This window comes from Rana temporaria, chromosome 2 (assembly GCF_905171775.1).
Source record: "Rana temporaria chromosome 2, aRanTem1.1, whole genome shotgun sequence".
Lineage (NCBI taxonomy): Eukaryota > Metazoa > Chordata > Amphibia > Anura > Ranidae > Rana > Rana temporaria.
The window spans coordinates 75,843,468-75,866,202 of NC_053490.1; the positions used below are offsets into that span (position 1 = coordinate 75,843,468).

The following is a 22,735-nucleotide window of genomic DNA, read 5'->3' on the forward strand; positions in this document are numbered from 1 at the left end:
AAGACCCCTGATATCTCACCAAATCCCCCCAACAGGGCTAAAAAAAAAAGAATAATAATAAAAAAAAAAGAATAAAAAAAATTATTGTAGAAAATAATAAAAAAATTAAAGAAAAAACACACTGACACGGAGCACCCCCCCCCCTTAAAAAAAAGAAAGCATTATAAATAAATAAAATTGTAAAAAATTCAAAACAAATTGTAAAAAAAAAAAAAAAAACTACTGACACATGTGCCACTGTCACATGAGATAAAAAAAAAAAAGTATTGGTAATCGGTATCGGCGAGTACTTGAAAAAAAGTATCAGTACTTATACTCGGTCTTAAAAAAGTGGTATCGGGACAACCCCAGTAAGTACCCAGTAAATTTGCCTGGATCCTGCGATGCAATCCTGAGTGTGGCCTGGGGGTTACTGCTTTTGGTATTGAAGATTCACACCAAGCCACACTCAGGATTACAACTAGGGAGGCTAAAAAAAGCTGAATTTTTGCTTGCACATGATTGGATGATGGAAAACAGTAGAGCTTCACAATATTTACTAAGCACTGGTGAAAATTAGTGCAACTGCACTGGCAAAGTGCATAGTCTACTTGCCTCAATAAAATCATCTTAGTTTAATACATACATACATATAATATTGGCAGACACAACACCCCCAAATATATTTTTAAAGAAAGAAGTGCCGAAACATAAAACGCTGTGGCCTTCTAGCACCTTTATACATAGACATTTCAGTTTTGCTTAAGTATTGTTATTTTAATATACTGTACTGACAATTTTCTGCTATGACTTAAACATTGCTGTTTTGTAAAAGTTTAATGATTTGATAATATCAAACAATAAAATTATATGGGAAATGAGATGTGTCCTCAAGTCATTGTGATTTTTTTGTGTGCTCCATAAACTGAGTGAGGCTGATAGGACTGAGATCTGAATGGTCCTTCTGATTCTGTTGTATACAAATAAGTACATGTGAAATTGGTTAAAAAAAATCCACTGTGCTGTTGTTTGACAGTCTTGGGGCAGTTTTTTTTATTATTTAAATTCATAATTTCTATTTGTGGGCATTAAACATTAAACATATCTGTCTGCCCAACAATAGACTGGTGAAAATAATTTAAAGAAAAAGTATTCTTTAATTTGGTATTGATATTGTAAAGCTTGGCTAGAAAAAAAAAATGGCATAATTTTACTGTATTTTCCACCCATGATCCACTGGCATTTTGACACTTCTTTGCCAAAAATCTGTTGTAGCATTTCACAAGTGGCATTGACCACTGCTACATACAAGGATTTTCTTGTGATTGGATTGAAGACAAGGGTAAAGGGAAGTAACATGAGTTTCAGGTCAAGAATGTGCAGTGACAACCAATACAGTTGAAGCAGTGCTGAGAAGTGTGGATGGGCGAGGGGACTTTTAGTCACAATTAGCCTGGTTTCTAAATCAAAGTTTGAAAAAAGCTATCTGTGTTATTTTAAAAAGTTTGCCTCCCCATAAAACTAGGGGGTCTGTGTATACAAATGTTGCTGTGCAAGTGTGTCAATCAGTTGCACAGGTGTAACAATTTTTTTTTTCCTAAGGTCATCAGCGCCATCTACTGTCAAAAATGTATTTTTTTCCTAAATACCTCAGGAAAAATTATGCATTATTGCCACTAGATGGTGCTGACGATTTTAAGGAAATAAACATATTAAACAATTTATAAAGGTTCATTGCACCTGGGCAAATAATTGACATGTTCACACAGCAAGCTATGCTTCAGTCAAACCTGACAATTAAACTTTGAGATGTACATTATAAAGGAAGGTCAGCCTACCTGCTCAGCATTTTACCGTTTTATCCAAGTCATACCCTGTTTTCCAATGATAACCATTTATATACCCTGGCAGAATTTATGATTTCTTGGCTGTTTTTCAGAGAATATGAATGATAACACAAAAACATTTCTTTCACTCGTGGTTAGTGTTTGGCTGAAGCCATTTATTATCAATCAACTGTGTTTACTCTTTTTAGATCATAATGGCAACAGAAACTACCCAAATGACCCTGATCAAAAGTTTAAATACCCTGGTGATTTTGGCCTAATAACATGCACACAAGTTGACACAAAGGGGTTTGAATGGCTATTAAAGGTAACCATCCTCACCTGTGAACCTTGGCTTGTAATTAGGTGTGTGTGTGTGTATAAAAGGTCAATGAGTTTCTGGACTCCTAATAGACATGTATAAAAAACAAGCTGCGCAATGGATGTAATGATATCCAAGAAGACCAATAAACATTAAAAATAAGTGAGTGAATAAATATGTTATCAGTATTACTGGTGTCACAACACAGATAGGTTGCCCTATCTGCAATAAATTCCATTGAGTCTCAATAAAAAATGAGCAAGTAAATGTTCTATTTTTCCAAAAAACATCAGATGATTGCCAAAAAAAGCTTAAGATGTACAGCCCTCCTATAGGTAAGTTGGTGACATCAAACCAGAGCAAACCAAGGAAAAGTGATGTAATAGGAAAGAAATCCTCCACCTTCTAAATGACTGCCTCTTACCGAAGATGAAGATCCCAACTAGAGATCTTCTGTTGGTGTGTGGCCTATATCCCAGCCAGGGGGTCTATGCAACTGGATGTCGTTTCTTCTGTGATAAATCGATCCCCAACCACTCACAAGCAGTCATATATGGTCACAGCCAGGTGAGGAAAGAAAAAAGGCCAACATAGCGTAATCCAGTAAACTCCTAATAGACCCTTGCATTTTTCATCCAGTGCTGCACTGACGTTTCTGGATTCTGAGTCATGGGGAAAGCAAAAGAATTGTCAAAGGGTCTGCGGGAAATGGTAGTTGAACTGTATAAAACAGGAAAGGGATTTAAAAATATATCAAAAAAATATATCAAAGGAATTGAGAATGCCAATCAGCAGTATTCAAACTCTAATCAAGAAGTGGAAAATTAGGGGTTCTGTAAAAACCAAACCACGGTCAGGTAGACCAACTAGAATTTCAGCCACAACTGCCAGGAAAATTTTGGGGATGCAAAGAAAAACCCACAAATAAACTCAGGTGAAATACAAGACTCTCTGAAAACATGTGGTGTAGCTGTTTCAAGATGCTCAATAAGGAGGCACTCAAAGAAAGATGGGGTGCATGGTTGAGTCGCCAGAAGAAAGCCATTACTATGCAAATGCCACAAAGTATTCTGCTTACAATATGCCAAACAGCACAGAGATAAGCCTCAAACTTTGCATTTGCATTCATCGGCCAGGAAGCTGCGCATGGGACGTACTTGGAAGTTCCAACATGACAATGATCCAAAACACAAGGCCAAGTTGACCCGTCATTGGCTACAGCAGAATAAAGTGAAGGTTCTGGAGTGGCCATCTCAGTCTCCTGACCTCAATATCATTGAGCCACTCTGAGGAGATCTCAAACGTGCAGTTCAGGCAAGACAGCCCAATAATTTACAGGAACTGGAGGTTTTTTTGTCAAGAGGAATGGGCAGCTTTACCATCTGAGAAGATAAAAAGCCTCATCCACAAATACCACAAAAGACTTTAGGCTGTAATTGGGGGGCAATACACGATATTAAGACCTGGGGTATGAAAACTTTTGATCAGGACCATGTGGGTAGTTTCTGTTGCCATTATGATTTAAAAAGAATAAACACAGTTGATTGATAATACATGGTTTCAGCCAAACGCTAACCATGAGTGAAAGAAAAGGTTTTGTGTTATCATTCATATTCTCTGAAAAATGGCAAAGAAATCATGAAGTCTGCCAGGGTATGTAAACTTATGAGCACAACTGTATGTTTCAATTAAAGTCGTAGCGACTTCAAAGTAGTTCATGCACTACTTTGGTCTGACATTCAGGGCCATAGACTTCAATGTTAACCCTCAAAAGTTGCATGAAAGTCATACCTGAATCTTTTACATGCAACGGTGGGTCCAACTTTGCAGAGGGACAGCAAGTCACATCCAAGTTGCATGCATCAAAAGTTGCATAAAAGTATGAATGGGGCCTTTAGTGTATCAGTCCAACCTTCACCATGTTGCAAGTAATTTGGTTATTTAAGAACCCCTGCCTGTGGTACAGGAGAGAAATTCCCAAACACACCCACACCGCAGGCTCCTTTTTGTCTCGCATACGAAAAAAGTCAAATGTAAAAATCTCAGTATTAAGTTTGCTATGAAAATTTGAAAATGATCACTGAGCAGCGAGGACAGAAAGTTGCATATCATATGTTTGAGGAAGTTTACTTTAATGGCTCTGCAAGATGTTCTCTGGTTTCCTGGTTCAGTTGATTACACAGAACTCAAACACTGTAAACTGATTGAACTTTCTGACTCTATCGCAGCCACAGTGTTGGCTGAATAACATTAATAGTTCTTGGTTCCATCTCACAGTACAGGCCCCATGGTCCCTTGTGGTCTGGTTACCGTTGCGGCTTTAGTCCACTGGAAAAAAATTCATGATTGCAAAGTCAGATACATAGTTCATGAGAAGCACACCTTTTGAACACTATTTGAAATATAGCAGTTTAACAGATTGTTAAGGCTGTATTAATACATTCTCTGCATGACTTTTACAGCAGGTGAATGTCACTTTCCAATTTCAAACGGGCGCTTAAATTTTCCCTGTAGCAAAATTTTAGTTTAAAATGATAATACGTTTTCCTGCCATTACAAGTGTCTGTTACACTGCATGAGCCTGTAAGCCGGTCTATCTCTGCTGAGTTCTGCATGACCTGAATTACTGCTCCTGTAAATGCTGTGTACAATTTCTCTGGTGCCAGTCATTTCAAGGCTCACTGCAATTGTAATCATCAAAGAAAACCAACCAAGGATTATGCCTAGGATTTGTTCTGTTTTAATGAATTTGGAAATAACCTTTTAAGTTGCTAATGTTTTATGTGAAAATATGTCCTGTGGTATTTTCCAAAGATCAGTCTTTTTTTTAACGTGCTAAATTTTTTTAAATTCTTTGGGGATGTACAATGTAATAGTTAAAGGATTATTCTATATGTAGCAATTAACTAATCTTCTTATATTATTGAAGATAACTCATGCATAAAGCATGACGAAACACAAGGCTACTTGCCCCCAACTTTTCTGAAAAGAGAAAGAGGGACACCACCTAGCACAAAATATTTAAGGCAAAGTAAACAACCTGAGTTTCACAAACCATGAAGAATTAATGCCCTAAAAATTATTGGTTAACCTGCAATTGCTTTATTTCATGGCCTTGTTTTATTCACCATGGCTTATGTAAATAGTAAAAGCAGTCATTTAGAGGTTAGTGTGGTAAAACACCTATGGTTGCTAAAAGTTAAATTTCTGTAGAGATCTAAACATCACACTAAAAGGTATCAACTGAGGAGGAAAGAGAGACAGATGGGTTTGGTTCTAAAAAAGCTAAAGTCCCTCCAAAAGGTCAAAATGGGACTAGAGTTAGACTAATCGTAGATTGGCAGGTGTATTGCCAAGAACAGTGGGTCATGACACTCATATCATGTGTTAAAACAACTCTCAACTATATCAAAGCACACTACCAATACCCCTTAAGGAAGCAACCAAGCATTAAAAATATTTAAAAGAATATAATTTAATTTTTTCATGGTTAAAAGTAATTAACATGGGATATCCTAAAATATGTGGTTTCAGTATGATATATTCACCATACAATATACATCAATCCTTATAAAATATTGTTGATCCTGGGTTCAAAACAAATTCTCATACAATATTCAAGTAAAGTCCACCCAAAAGAGTAACATGGGACTATAGTTAAGCCTTGTACACACCATCGGATTTCCATTGGACAAAACCATGGAATTTTGTCCGAAAGTCCGACAAGTTCACGGCCAACACCCTTCGCACAAAATTCCATGGATTTGTCCGATGGAAATCTGATTGTGTGCACAAGGCTTTAGATTAGCAGGTATATTGCCAAGAACAATGGGTGATGACACTCCTATAATGTGGTATAACAACTATCACATCTTCAGAACATCTTGTAACCTTTGGTCACATTTGGATAGAAAGCGGATGCAGAACACAGACATTGAAAACGTTGTTCCTTCTTCTACAAATAATTATTGTTGCTTCCAGGACTGTACTGTTACTCTATGCAGCCTGGCAATATTAAAGCGGGGGTTCACCCTATCGACAGTAAAAAAAAAAAAAAAATTTTCTTTTACCTTTAAATCAGGCACTGTAGCGCGAGCTACAGTATGCCTGTCCCGAATTTTTTCCCCCCATACTCACCTTGTAGTCGTCCATCGAAGATACCGGGGAATGGGCGTGCCTCTGGAGACGGAGGATGATTGACGGCCGGCTCTGGCGCGTCACGCTTCTCCGGAAATAGCCGAAATAGGCTTGGTCTTCACGACGCGTGCGCATAGCCTGTGCGCACGCGCCGTGAAGAGCCGAGACCTACTCCGGCTGTCTTCGGGGAGAGTGACGTGCCAGGGCCGGCCGTCAATCATCCTCCCTCTCCATAGGCACGCCCATTCCCCGCGGGAGCCGGAATCTACGATGGACGACTACGAGGTGAGTACGGGGTTAAAAAAATCGGGACAGGCATACTGTAGCTCGCGCTACAATGCCTGTCTCGATGGTAACATCATGGGATTGTGGGTGAACTACCGCTTTAAGTGATGCTTTTAGCACTTAGTACGTAATATAGAAGATCGACAGAAGAAAAAGAGCAAGTGGTCCATCAAGTTCCTCACTCCAACCCCACAACCACAGTATTTTAAGTTTTATGCATTTGTTTGCATCTGTTTCCTAAATCAATATGACTGGAATATCTACTCAAAGCAATGCAGGTCAGAAGAATGTCCAGATCAGAAGGAACTCAAATGCAAGCTGAAGGCACCTGAAGGTGTACTGCACATCTACAAAAGGATGCAGTTCCCAGATAACTTAATTAAAAGTTATTTTTCCATAGGGTGTTATGATAAATTACTGTGCAAAGGCTTCCTTTGTCCAATACATCCAAAAGGTATAATGGCACTGCTGGATGCTTTGTGTGAAGGCATCAGGTTTGGAGCATGACACTTGTTGGTTTTGCACATGTGTGGTATCACTTGATTTGCGTGCATGCTTATAGCTCAAACATTGGCTCACATAAGAGAGTAGTCATATGACCTCTGAAAGTCATGTGGGGCAACCCAACATAGCAGCTGAGGGGAGGAGGCAGCAGCTGAGGTCAACATGGGCCGGGGTCTCACATTTCTGAAAGTCTCAGATACCAATACCTATATGCGGGGTGTAAAATTAAACAGGGTCAGAGTTTACAGCCCCCCCAACCCAAAACCACACCTTTCCTACACCTTTCCCCTTACCGAATCTGTGCAATTTGTTTCTCACTTCCTCTAATTTTTCTCATTCAGTGTGGCTGTGCGGGGCTCTTTACACATATATCTGACTGTCATCCATTGACAGAGATTTGAGGGGGAAAAAAAACAAGTCCCATCTGCCGTTTGCCAGAGTGATCTGTAATTTTCAATGGAGAACAAGTGGGGTGAGGACACCGCACTTTGTAGTCCATTGATGTTTCCTTGGACCCAGTAACTGAAGGACTGTATCTCTGCAGGAGCCTGAGCATTACACCTGTGATACACAAATTGCAAATTGCAATACTCTGCACATAAATGCACGTTTTTGTTAATTAATGTTAGTTTATTTATTCATTTTCTATTATTTTTACAAAATGCTTTTACAACATGCTTTTAAATTTTAAAGTAAGGTCTTGTGACAGGGGCTCTTTAATTGGGTGGTAATTTAGTGAGCCCAACTAAAAAAGGGCCAAAATAACATTTTGAGTGTGCTATTTTTCCTGAGAAAAAGAGATACTGTATTCATCATCATGGGCTTTTATATAGAAGGATAATTTTTTTATGCGCCTACAAAAAGTTTAATAATAATGTCCCCAGTTTGGCATTGTCTTTTTCACATACTAATTTTCCTTTATTCGTCATTTTTCTATTTGTTTGAACTAGTTTTTTTCTTTTGCATTGATGAATATACCGTATTTTGATTATAAGGCTTTTTGCATGTAATGTTTTTTTCTGTTTTATTGTATACCACATGTGCAATATGATAATTTTAAGACATTAACCTTTAAAGAGACACTAACAGAGACTCTAACACAATAATCAGAACACACAAGCAAACTTTATATAATATTTAGAAATGTAAAAATACATATACCTAATTGTGCAAGTAAAGGTAAAATAAATTGTGAAGAGGTTCATACAGTTACACTAAAGTAATCAAACAAAAAAAAGAAGGTCCGTAGCCAGTTTTCAATCCATGTACTCACCCTATGGTCCATGCGACCATAGGGTGAGTACATGGATTGAAAACTGGCTACAAGGGCGCGTTCAGAGGGTAGTGATACATGGAGAGTATTCGGAATGGTCAGGGGTGGAAAGTGGGGTCCCCCAGGGTTCTCTGCTGTGACCAATCCTATTTAATTTGTTCATAAATGACATGGAGAATAGGGTAAACAGTTCAATCTCTGTATTTGCGGAAAATACTAAGCTAAGCAGGGCAATAACTTCTCCACAGAATGGAAACCTTGCAAGAAGATCTGAACAAATGAATAGGATGGGCAACTACATGGCGAATGAGGTTTAATGTAGAAAAATGTCAAATAATGCATTTGGATGGCAAAAATATTAATGCAATCTTTACACTGGGGGGAGAATCTCTGGGGGAATCTAGGATGGCAAGGGACCTGGGAATCCTAGTAGATCATCAGGCTCAGCAATGGTATGCAATGCCAAGCTGCTGCGAACAAAGCAAACAGAATATTGGCATGCATTTAAAAAGGGATTCACTCTAGGAAGAAAGCGATAATTCTCCCACTCTGGTCCGGCCGCACCTGGAGTATGCTGTCCAGTCTTGGCTGCCAGTCCTCAGGAAGGATGTACTGGAAATGGAGCGAGTACAAAGAAGGCCAACAAAGCTAATAAAGGGACATTAGTTATGAGGAAAGTTTGCAAGCACTGAACTTATTCTCTCTGGAGAAGAAACGCTTGAGAGGGGATATGATTTCAATTTACAAATAGCATACTCGTGACCCCACAAAAACTTTTTTGCAGAAGGGAGTTTAACAATACACTTGGCCACTCACTAAAATTTGAAGAAAAGAGGTTTAACCTTAAACTATGTATAGGGTTCTTTACTGTAAGAGCAGCAAAGATGTGGAATTCTCTTCCACAGGCAGTGGTATCAGCAGGGGGCATCGATAGTCTCAAAAAAATATTAGATAAGCACCTGAACCACCACAACATGCAGGGATATGCAATGTAATACTGATATATAATCACACACATAGGTTGGACTTGATGGACTTGTGTCTTCTTTTAACCTCACCATCTATATAACTATGTAAAAATAAGAGTGCAAAAAGTAGGAACACTGTGTGTATATATATATATATATATATATATATATATATATATATATATATATATATATATATATATATATATATATATATATATACAATTAAAATACAAAATAAACTGACTGAATGTGTACACCAGTGCCAAAAAGTACTCAAACCATATAGGCCATTGGTGAAAACTGGTACAAAGTGGTATAACAGCAGACAGAACAAACATACCTTATATAGGTAATGAGACAAACCAAAGGCAAATGGCATTTATCTGATCCCAGACCTATGCTAGTTACAGGTTAGTGAAGCTTCAACTTAGCTTCACTGAGAAGAATAACCAAACTTGTGAACAAGCCTATGTCAAAAAGAGGCCATGTATTTGCATCTTAAATTACTATCTCGTCAGTGGACGTCTCGACTGTAAAGAACTTCAGATATCTATTGTGATGACCACATTTGGTGGATTTGGGTCAATTAGGAGGGGGCCAAGTGCCCATATTGTGTGGGTGTAAATTGAAATGACCATTCACATTCCCATCCTGCCAGTATGTTATCTAAAAGATAATACTTAGACAGCAAAATATCTAAAAAAGAAAATCAATAAATCAATAAAGTGAGAATTCTCTTGTATGTGTGTGAAATCTTCAAAGCCGTGCACATGTTGAAAAATGTAAAAAAATGTTAGGCCCTGAATGGATGCTGGAGAAATGAATCAGGTATGACTCTGGAAACCCCAGTTCTGCTCTTGTTAAGCGGTAGTGGCTTCCTCTCTTTTGCCTGGTCCTGTGCAGAGAAGTCAAGGGAATGGGCAGAACATTTTTTAGAGTATCAGGCACTGGACTGCAAACTAGTCATCATCGTATTGGTAGGAAAGTAGGTCAAAGGTGTATACCCATATCCCATGTTTCTATTAGATCTGAGTATTGTTTCAAGGGAGCAGCAACACCTAACTTGGACACACAACAGCGAGAGGTATAAAGGTACAAAGGCTGGGACTTCCCATAATGTTTTGTGCCATTAGACAGTGTAGCCATCTGTTAACATTAAAACCTTACAAGAACAGCTCTGTGACCAAATGAGAGGATATATCGAAGAAGCCAGTGAAGTGGATAAAACTTCAAGTGACATCACAATGTATGCCATATCCTATAGAGACTACAAATTCTTCTGCAAAAGGGTAATGTATTAATGGAAAAACAATTATGTTGACATTCTTCACCACTTGCTGCTTTGACCCACACGTCATGGATGCAATAACGTTAACAATCAAACGCTCTTTAAATGTCATTTAGGGAAAATCAGTTCTATTTTTCTTAATCGGATACAAACTTAACTAGTTACGTGATTTACCATTTTACTGCTAGTTGCTGTTGGGTAACATTTAAAGTTACAATTTTACTTAGGGAGTATTAACTATATATACTTGGATGAGAATATATATATATATATATATATATTTTTAACTTTTTTTACTTTTTGGCATATTTTTTACACTTAAATGACTCAGATCATAAAAAAAAATTGTATCATTACAGAAAGATAACCTGAGTAAATACAAAAGGCAGTTTTTAAATAATGGTTTCATTTATTAAGGCAAAAAATCTGTCCAAACCTGCCTGGCTTCATGTGAAACCCCAATAACTAGTTGTGCCACCCTTGGCAGCCACAACTGCAATCAAGCATTTGCGATAACTGGTAATGAGTCTTTTACATTGCTATGGAGCAATTTTGGCCCACTTTTCTTTGCAGAATTGTTTTAATTCGGCCACATTGGATTGCTTTCCAGCATGAATGGCCTGTGCAAGGTCATGATACAGCATCTCAATTGGATTTAAGTCCCGGCTTTGACTAGGCCACTCCAAAACCTAAATTTTGCTTTGTTTGAACCATTTGGAGGTGGACTTGCTGTTGTGTTTCTGATCATTGTCCTGCTGCATAACCCAAGTGCACTTGAGTTTGAAGTTGCAAACTGATGGCTAGACATTCTCATTTAGGATTTTCTGGTTCCATCAATTATGGTAAGTCATCCAGGTCCTGAAGCTGCAAAGCAGCCCCAGACCATCACACTACCACCACTATGTCTGACTGTTGGTATGATGTTCTAGTTATGAAATGCTGTATTCGTTTTATGCCAGATGTAATGTGATGCACACCTTCCAAAAAGTAAACATTTTCTCATCAGTCTACAGAATATTTGCCTAAAAGTCTTGGGGATAATCAATATGTTTTTTGGTAAATATGAGATGAGCCTTTGTGTTCTTTTTGGTCAGCAGTGGGTTTGGTCTTGGAACTCTCCCATGGATGCCATTTTTGCCCAATCTCTTTCTTATTTTTGAATCATGAACACTAATCTTATCTGAGGCAAGTGAGGCCTGCAGTTTTTTAGATGTTGTTCTGGGTTCTTTTATGACCTCCTGGATGAGTTGTTGTCATGCTCTTGGAGTAATTTGTGTAGGCCGGCCACTCCTGGGAAGGTTCCCCCCTTGTTGCAAGTTATCTCTATTTGTGGATAATGGCTTTCCCAATAGTTCATTTTAGTTCCAAAGCCTTAGAAATTGCTTTGAAACCCTTCCTAGACCGATACATGTGATAGAAAGAAGTCCTGGACTGCCGCACTCCTTAAAATGACTTTTTTGTCTAAATAAAATCCAAAAAACAACCAAAACTATGCAATCAAAATGAAGTGAACAATAGGAAAAAGGTAGCTGACATGTTTCACATCATGTGATGCTTACTCATAGCTAGTGAACAATGACAAAACCATGTTTAAAAAGAGAAAGGGGAAAAAGGTGAATGGGGTGTTTCACCAATTAACCCACAGGTGATCATTAATCAATGGAACACTTTGATGAACCCTGATGTGCCACACATGGAATACTATCTTGTATGGGATTAAATAAAAATCTCATACCGTAATAAAAAAGAAAAAAAGAAAAATTATTATCTATAACCATGTGTAAGACAAATATATATAATAACCAATATGGTGAAAAAAGTGGTGTATGTATACCGTGAATGAATAAAGTATTTAACAATACGACAATAATAAATTGAATAATTAAATGTGAATGTGAAAAAAGGAAAAAAGTGTATATCGGTATGTGTATAAACACACACGGACATATAGAATGTCACAAAATTCACACACAATATTTGTGTACTGTAATATAGAATAAAGTGAAATAAACAAAAACATATATTACTTTAGAATAGATATAGTAAGCTCATATAATGGTCTAAATCAGCGGTCCCCAACCTTTTTGGCACCGGGGACCGGCTCCGTGCAAGTAAATTGTGCCAAGGCCCGAGGGGTCGGCGCGGTGGTAAGCGATTTTTTTTCGCGGGCAATTTGTCAGGGCAATGGCTGGTGTTAGTGCTTCAATCATCCCGGCACCATGGTTATTATGGTGTCAGGATGATTGAAACGCATTATTTATATCATTACATTGTAATATAAAATGAAATAGTTCAACTCACTATAATGTTGAATCACTGGGAGCCTTGAGAGCGTCACTTGCAACCATCGCTTGTCACTTGCCAAATCACCTGCCACTATATCTGCCACCAGATGAGGATGTCACTTGCCACTACATCTGCCACTAGATGAGGATGTCACTTGCCACTAGATGAGGATGTCACTTGATTAACATGTAACATAGGCTGCAGAGTACTTGCAGCCAGGCACAACGCTGTCAGCCTCTGCAGGTGAAACAAATGCGACGGAGAGAGGGCGGGCGGTGAGATACGACGTCATTCTCTCTGAGTCGTGGCTGCACCCCCGTGTAGAGCAGCCTTCGCGGCACTGAAAGTAAGGGCGGAACAGCGGCGCGGGCAATGAGAGATGACGTCATCTCTCTCCCCTGTCGCCGCACTGCTGACATTACCTGTCTTCTCCGCGGCCCGGCAGCAGAGGCGATACGGTCCGGCGTTGGGCCCACGGACCACAGGTTGGAGACCTCTGGTCTAAATAATCATTGGTAAATTATATCAAGTATAAAGCTTATTAAAAAACAACAAAAACATATGTAAATCAGACTGATACATGTACATTACTTTGTTTCTAATCTGTTCTTTTTTTTTAGATTGTGGCATGATGTGTGGCTTTTTGTGATCTGTTAGCGTGCTTCACTTTGTCAGACAGCTTCTATTTATGTGATTTCTTGATTCAACATGTCTGGCAGTATTCAGGCCTGGGTGTGGCAAGTGAAATTTAACTCAGCTTTCCAAAAAAAATGTGTTAATCACAGTTCATTCATAATTCAGCATGGGAGGGGGCAATTACTTTTTCACATAGGGCCAGGTAGGTTTGAACAGCTTTTTTCCCTTAATAAATGAAATAATAATTTAAAAACTGCATCTTGGATTTACTCAAGTTATCTTTGTGTAATATTAAAATGTCTTAATCTAAATCATTTAAGTGTGAGAAATATGCAAAAAAAGAAAAAAAAAAAAAATCAGGAAGGGGGCAACTACTTTTTTCCACAGCACTGCATATACTGCCTTGCCTGCTAATAGATGTGTACGTTTTGGCCAGCCAGACCTGATTCAGACTCTACTGCCAATCAGCACAGCTAGCTTTGGGACCTCACTTCTCTCCATTGCAGATAACGGGGTTCATTTACTAAAGGTATATAGGCTGTTCACTTTGCAAGGGTGGCTGTATTTTACAAGGCTATTTGTCCCAGAACTTAGTGAATGTGGTGAAGTTTCCACTTTGTAAGGAATACACAATTGTGTGTAAGTAACATAAAAAAACAGCATTTTTTCTTGCACATGATTGGATGATGGAAGTCAGCCGAGCTCTACCCTATTCTCTAAACTGTGGGGCAAGTTCCCCTGCAGTGTGCAGCTTCTCTTGCAAAGTGAACAGCCTATTTTCCTTTAGTAAATCAAACCCAAAGTGTATATATGGTCAACCCAATATTTATTTAAAACCCCTGTGAGGTTCTTTTGCCTCCTGTGTCCGATTCCAGAGATTTGTCTTCACTTCCTGTCCTGTAGACACAACAGGAAAGGTCTCCAAAGTGAGGGACAGTCAGACAGCTGTCGCCATTACTGAACAAGTTTCTTCAGTGTTTCTTTTCTGGTGACTACTCAAAATTTTGGATTCTTCTTTACTTTTGTGCCAGCCAAGATCGTTAATAGAGCAAAGAGACAGGGAGTGTAGTAATAACCTGACAGCCATTCTAACTCCTTACGATTCTATCTAAATCTAAAAAAAGCCCTTTGACTTTAGATACACTTTAAGACCTTTCTAAAGGCATTTTTTTTCTAAATTTAAATAATATACATCTTATATGTACCTTCTCTGTGCAATTATTGCACAGAGCAGCCCTGAACATCCTTTTCTGGGGTCCCCCACTAGGAGTCTCTTCTGTATCTGCCCCCATAGCAAACCACTTGTTATAGGAGCAGACTTATGGGCTTGATCCCAAATTGGGCTGTGTGCATCCATAGACGCACACAGTGTGGCTTGGCCCTGCCCCCTGCTCCTCACAGCATTTGACTGACAGCAGTGGGAGCCAATTTCCCTTTGAGTGTAGGGAGAGGGGATAGAAGAGTTGCAGCCTGGCATCAAATAATAACTAACCCATCAGTGTTGACCTATAGACCCTAGTCTGGTTCACACATTCAGCTGTTACTCGTTAGACAGTTATTAAGGATAAAATTGTATAATTATTTTTGCAGATTTACTTTAGCGTAAAAAACATTATTGGTTGCTCAGAGTTGTATCATCTTACTCACTAAAATGAAAATGAATCAGCTAACATAAAAGCTCACATAAAAGGAATGGTGTTAATTGGCACCCTGGAGCTTTAACACTACGTCATTATATTAATTTACTTACTTTAACTGCGTATGTTTATCATTTTTGTCATCAAATAATACTTCTCGCAGTTTCACTTAAAGTTATCATTAAACATAACGATATAAAAAGTAGACGTGTTGAGGTATACGTTGTACTTGGTCATCTAGTGATAAAAGCGTTGCCAGAGATAACAAGCAGAGACATTTTCAATATTAATTATTAAACGTTAATTTTCTACCCTGCATTAGTAAACATAGACAGCTGGAATCTGATTGGGTGATATGAACAACACCCTAAATTTTCATTTATTCCATCATTTTTATTTTTCATAAATCAACACATTCCACTGACCAATCATGATTTCATTCATCTAATCCTACAGTATGTAAAATTCCCCACCAGAGAGTACACTTTGAATCCTCTGTAATTAAACCCATTCAACAGTGATTACAGTGTTTACGGAGGAACAAAATCCCATCATGCAAGAAATTACCTTTTTTTTGGACCAAAACTGAACAGCACTTAAAACATTATCTATTTCTGGTCGAGGATAGATAGCTTCATAATTAAATACGGACCAAAGAAAAGTGGGCGGCACTCCAAGCTCTCAATGCAAATGTTTTTATTCCATAAAAATCAGGGTATTGCAAGTAGATAGAATCCCTAACGCGTTTCATGCATACCAACTCTGAATATAAATAAATACGCTTTTATTTTTATCATTTCCAGGGCTCCCAGCACAGTGGCTCCTCTACCTCATTAGCATCCACCAAAGTGTGCAGTTCCATGGATGAAAGTGACATCTTAGCAGAAGGTAAAAATGTGAAATATTCATGCATACAAGTGTGCAGCGGCTTTCTGGTACAGAGATTTACATGATTCCATGATTCTTTTAATGCAGTAGATTGCATTTTCTTGAAAGTAATGTATATTTCTTAAGTGTAACTTTACCTTTTTGGTAAAAACATATTTATCACAACAAGCATATCAAGGAATCTCTATAATATACTTACAGTATGTACAATGCACCAGGAAAGTATCCAAAACGCTTCAATTTTTCCACATTTGGTTGTTACAGCCTTATACCAAAATGTATTCAATTCATAATTTTCCTCAAAATTCTACAAATAATTACCCATAATGATGTGAAAGAAGTTTGTTTGAAATCTTTGCAAAATTCTTAAAAATAAAAACCGAAAAAAAAAAATCCCATGTACATACAGTAAGTATTCACAGCCTTTGCTCAATACTTTGTTGAAGCACCTTTGGAACCAATTATAGCCATAAATCTTTTTGTGTATGATGCTACAATTTTGGCACACCTATTTTTGGGCAGTTTCTCCCATTCTTCTTTGCAGGACCCCTCAAGCTCCATCAGGTTGGATGGGGAGTTGTCGGTGCACAGCCATTTTCAGATCTCTCCAGAGATGTTTAATCGGGTACAAGTCTGAGCTCTGGTTGGACCATTCAAGGACATTCACAGAGTTGTCCCATAGCCACCTCTTTTGTTATCTTGGCTGTGTGCTTAGGGTCATTGTCCTGTTGGAAGGTGAACCTTCACCCCAGTCTGAGGTCCAGAGCAGTCTGGAGCATGTTTTCATCAGGGATGTCTCTGTGTATTCCTGCAGTCATCTTTCCCTCGATCCTGACTAGTCTCCCAGTTCCGGCTGCTGGAAAATATCCCCACAGCATAATACTCAAATCACCACCATGCTTCACTGTAGGGATGGAATTGGCCAGGTGATGAGCAGTGCCTGGTGTCCTCCAGACATGAAGCTTGCCATTCAGGCCAAATAGTTCAATCTTTGTTTCATCAGATCAGAGAATTTTGTTTCTCATGGTCTGAGAGTCCTTCGGGTACCTTTTGGAAAACTCCAGGCCGGCTGTCATGTGCCTTTTACTGAGGAGTGGTTTCCGTCTGACCACCCTACCATACAGGCCTGATTGGTGGAGTGCTGCAGAGATGGTTGTTCTTCTGGAAGGTTCTCCTCTCTCCACAGAGAAACGCTGGAGCTTTGTCAGAGCGACCATTGGGTTCTTGATCACCTCCCTGACTAAGGCCCTTCTCCTCCATTCGCTCAGTTTGGCCCGGCAGCCGGCTCTAAGCAGAGTCCTGGTGGTTTTAAACTTCTTCCATTTATGGATGATGGATGCCAATGTGCTCATTGGGACCTTCAATGCTGCAGACATTTTTCTGTACCCTTCCCCAGATCTGTGCCTCGATACAATCCTGTCTCTGAGGTCTACAGGCAATTCCTTGTAACTGTGGGACCTTATATAGACAGATGTGTGCCTTTCTAAATCATATCCAATCAACTGAATTTACCACATGTGGACTCCAATCAAGTTGCAGAAACATCTCAAGGATGATCAGTGGAAACAGGACGTACCTGAGCTCAATTTTGATTGTCATGGCAAAGGCTATGAATACTTATGTACATGGGATTTTTTTGTTTTTATTTTTTTAAAATTTGCAAAGATTTTAAACAAACTTCTCTCATGTTGTCATTATGGGGTATTGTTTGTAGAATTTTGAGGAATATATTGAATTTAATCAATTTTGGAATAAGGCTGTAACATAACAAAATGTGAAAAAAGTGAAGCCCTGTGAATACTTTTTAGATGCACTGTACATTTTCTGCGGTGTGTTTGTGGTCCTCTGAGTCCTATTTCCTGATGGCTAAATAAGTATGTGTGTTGGAATCTGTTTTCTAATCAACCAATCAAGGAATCTCCACCTCTGTGTTAGGAAGATGCGCCTGCGAGGAGATTGGTTGACAAGGTCTGCATTTATCAGGCTGGAAAGGCCTTTTCATAAAGCTGTTGTGCCAAAGTAAGCCACTGCAACCAGGAGTCAGAGGCAGGACATCCCGTTTGGATAACGAAAGTCACTCCCATTCTGACTTACTTTGCACACTGACATTACCAAACAGAGCAACAAAAGCAGATTTACACATTGGGTGTCAAGCAGTGACCTACTTTCATTTCCAATGGCGGGCAATGGTTGAAGCAACTGAATGTCCCCCAATATCTATTGATGGGATCCTGAGCTTTGGTGGAGATTGGTGACAGCGCTGTGATTTTTACGTATACTTCTTCCTGGGCACATTGGATGGTCTTTTGGTGTGTCGTTGTATTTTGTCTGGTGAGTTTGCACTGCATGTGGGGAAGCTGAAGTGCTGCACAGACTTTGTTGCTTTGTCACCATCACAGGTGTCCCTTCCCTACTCACCTCAAATATTTCTTTTTTTAATACTACAACATGAGGTTTTTTTTCTGTTGTATTTCACTTTATGGGGGAAATGAGACCTAGCCATTCATTAGCAGCAGTGGGCTCCCTCAGATCCACTTAAGCACCTCTAGTGTGATTTACATGCAAGTTGTTTTCTTGTGTCTGGTGAGTGGCCGTTTCTACCATACTTCTATCTAAGAAGGACGTTAGCACCCATTTATATATGGACTATTATATGGTTACACAAACTCTTTTCACTTAGGGGTGTACTCACTTTTGTTGCCAGCGGTTTAGACATTAATGGCTGTGTGTTGAGTCATTTTGAGGGGACAGCAAATTTACACTGTTATACAAGCTGTATACTCACTACTTTACATTATAGCAAAGTGTCATTTCTTCAGTGTTGTCACATTAAAAGATATAATAAAATATTTACAAAAACGTGAGGGGTGTACTCACTTTTGTGAGATACTGTATATGTATATATATATATATATATATATATATATATATATATATATATATATATATATATATATATATATATATATATATATATTAATGTTATTATTATTAAATATAAATGTATACACTTAAAAACAACAAAAAAAATTTTTTTTTCTTTATTGTAAAGATTTATATTTATGATAGTAGAGGTTAAAGGCATTACAAGTGTTATAAAATATAGTTAAAGCATATTATGATATTCTATTTTTGGATATATAGTAAGTATAGCTCTGTGATATCCTTGTTTGGGCAATGTGCTTACCTTTTTTTTTTTTAACTGGAGGCTTTTCTCCCCCTAGTGGCTAAATAGGATATATGTCTGGCTCAGTCTTTGTTGTTCTGTATAAGAAAAGCTCTAATGTATGATGAGCCAGAGTCATTTGTACTGCACCCTGATAGTGTTTTAATGAGTGGGCAAGGCACTACTAGTAGTCTTGCTTTGAAACTAATTCAGTATAATACAATGTAGACTGAACATGTGGCAACCTTGCATATATGTGTCTAGAAGAGTAAAAACACCACATGTAGTTCAGTCTTAGGGCTGTTGCAAATTAGGTGTTGGGAAGATTTTCCTTAATTCATCAGATGGATGATGATCTGATTTCTTAAAATATATATAGAGTCACACTGAAGGCATCAAAACTAAATATAAAAATAAATAAAATATATTTCATATTCTAGGTTCTTCAAAGTAGCCACCTTTTGCTTTGATTACTGCTTGGCACACTCTTGGCATTCTCTTGATGAGCTTCAAGAGGTAGTCACCTGGCGCAGCACCCCATCACTTTCCTTCTTGGTCAAATAGCCCTTACACAGCCTGGAGGTGTGTCACCAACAGTGTCACCAGCAAAGCACCCCCACACCATCACACCTCCTCCTCCATGCTTCACGGTGGGAACCAGGCATGTAGAGTCCATCTGTTCACCTTTTCTGTGTCACACAAAGACATGGGGGTTGGAACCAAAGATCTCAAGTTTGGACTCATCAGACCAAAGCACAGATTTCCACTGGTCTAATGTCCATTCCTTGTGTTCTTTAGCCCAAAAAAGTCTCTTCTGCTTTTTGCCTTTCTTTAGCAGTGGTTTCCTAGCAGATATTCTACCATGAAGGCCTGATTCACACAGTCTCCTCTTATCAGTTCTAGAGATGTGTCTGCTGCAAAAGGTGGTTACTTTGAAGAACCTAGAATATGAAATATATTTTCAGTTGTTTCACACTTTTTTGTTATGTATAATTCCACATGTGTTAATTCATAGTTTTGATGTCTTCAGTGTGAATCTACAATTTTCATAGTCATGAAAATAAGAAAACTCTTTGAATAAGAAGGTGTGTTCAAACTTTTGTACTGTACTGTATATATATATATATATATATATATATATATAGTACAGACCAAAAGTTTGGACACAAATATATATATTTACCTATTATCAGCCAGCAGGTAGAGCTCTAGGAGCTGTAGGCTTTATTTACCATGCTAACCTTGACTGTTTTGCTGAAAAAACAAAACAAAAAAAAGCCTGCTTACAAAGCCGAATAGGTAAAGCTCTGATAATACACACAGCTTGCCCAGAGAAATGGCCTACATCACTCCTTGTCTCTCTCTCTCTCTATTTTATGTACATACTTTAATTACAATGGGGTTGATTTACTAAAGGCAAATAGGCTATGCACTTTGCAAAGTGCAGTTGCTCCAGAGCTTAGTAAAAGAGGTACAGCTTCACCTTGCAAAGACTCAATCACGTGCTAGGAAAATGTAAAACTTAATTTTTTCTTGCACATGATTGGATGATGGAATTCAGCAGGAATTCTGCTCATTTACTAAGCTCTGGAGCAGCTGCACTTGCAGAGTGCAACTGTTCTTTGCAAAGGTGTCCTCTGGCCGTTTCCGAGGCTCTCCGGCGCCCCCCCCCACCTTTGGCAGCATGAGGTGTTGCATGCCATTGAAGTCAATGCGCAACGATTATTTTCGGTACCATTGACTTCAATGGGGAAACTCACTTTGGATTGCGAGCATTCTCCTGGAACGGTTTATGCTCGTAATCCAAGGTTCCACTGTACTGGCAAATTACATTACTACAGTTGTAACTAATTGTCTTCTTTAGAAGGCCAACCAATCTTAAAGTGGTTGTAACCCTAAAAAAAAAAGAGATCCTGTTTGCTTATAGCACAGATTAAAATGAAACCTGCAAATACCTTATCTTTATTCTCTTCTGATTGGTCACATCGGTCAGGTGACCTCCCCGGTTGTTGTCAGAGGGGGACATCGGCCCCTCCCTCTGTAGCCTGTAGATCAGAGGAATAGAGCAGCCGGAGGTCACATGACCAGCCATAAAAGATCAAAGATAAGGTATTTACAGGCATCACTTAAAAAAAACATTACATAGTGTAGGAGAGATTAATTGAACAGAGGAGATGGCTGTAATTTTTATTTAGCTTTACAACCACTTTAAGGTACTATTGAGTTTATTCTAATAAGTATCTTCACATATGTCATTGACAATGCTAATAGCTGTAAACAAGTAGTAGACACCCTTCTCACATTTATATTACAGACTTTTTGGATGAAGGGTTCCAAGTACCAGTGTCTATAGCAGAAAGATACAAAGTTGGAAGGACCATAGGAGATGGAAACTTTGCCATTGTTAAAGAATGTGTAGAAAGGTAAGTTGAAGTAATAGATTGTTCATGCAAATTTTAGGTAAAAAAAATTGAACCATGGACAATGGGATCAACTACTAGAAAGTACGAGCTATACAGCTACTGATGGGTCCAGGATGTTCCTCTTGAGGCCGCACTTGAAATTGTGACACCTCCTTCCCCCAGACTTGGTGGAAATCCTCACTCAATACTAAACCTTTTTTTTTCCCCTTAAAGCTATTTCTGCGATTAGGTTCCCTAAGGAATTTGATAGTTGCTCTAGTTGTTTTAGGACAATATATGACATTACTCGATGACAATTTCTTATTCTCGATAAGTGTCTAAGGAGTGGCTGGACATTGCAATTCCCAGCTGCCATTGCCAATAATTGCTGGTAATCATGACTGGAAGGGAAAGGGGGTGGCGGCAACAGGGTAGAATGTAGAAGATTTGTCCTAGTTTTCTTTAGAGCATGTACTACAGTTAACCACTTGACCACTGGGCACTTAAACCCCCTTAATAACCAGACCAATTTTCAGCTTTCGGTGCTCTCACATTTTGAATGACAATTACTCAGACATACAACACTGTACCCAAATGAAATTTCTATCTTTTTTTTCCCCACAAATGGAGCTTTCCTTTGGTGGTATTTAATCACTGTTTGGTTTTTAATTTTTTGCGCTATAAAAGAAAAAAGACTGAAAATTCTGTAAAAAAAATAATTTATCTTTGTTTCTGTTATAAAATTTAGCAAATTTGTAATTTTTCTTCATAAATCATGGCCAAAATTTATACTGCTACATATCTGTGGTAAAAATAAGTACACATTGGTGAATATTATTTGGTCTTTGTGAAAGTTATAGCATCCACAAGCTATGGTGCCAATATCTGAAAATTGTTCGGGGGTATTGCAGAGTATTGTGCAGGGGTATTGCAGAGTATTGCGCAGGGGTATTGCAGAGTATTGCGCAGGGGGTATTGCAGAGTACTGCGCAGGGGGTATTGCAGAGTACTGCGCAGGGGGTATTGCAGAGTATTGCGCAGGGGGTATTGCAGAGTATTGCGCAGGGGGTATTGCAGAGTATTGCTTGGGGGTATTGCAGAGTATTGCTTGGGGGTATTGCAGAGTATTGCGTGG

At 38.6% G+C, this 22,735-nt stretch overlaps 1 protein-coding gene across 4 annotated transcripts in view; it reads left to right on the top strand.

Moving 5' to 3' along the window:
- DCLK1 (doublecortin like kinase 1) overlaps nucleotides 1-22,735 on the top strand; it is a 477,375-nt gene that overhangs the window by 308,113 nt on the left and 146,527 nt on the right. For all 4 annotated transcript variants that reach the window (XM_040340400.1, XM_040340401.1, XM_040340402.1 and 1 more), the window contains 2 exons: nucleotides 15,948-16,032; nucleotides 21,513-21,621. In XM_040340400.1, the coding sequence (XP_040196334.1) occupies nucleotides 15,948-16,032; nucleotides 21,513-21,621 (194 nt within the window). The remainder of the gene's footprint in view (nucleotides 1-15,947; nucleotides 16,033-21,512; nucleotides 21,622-22,735) is intronic.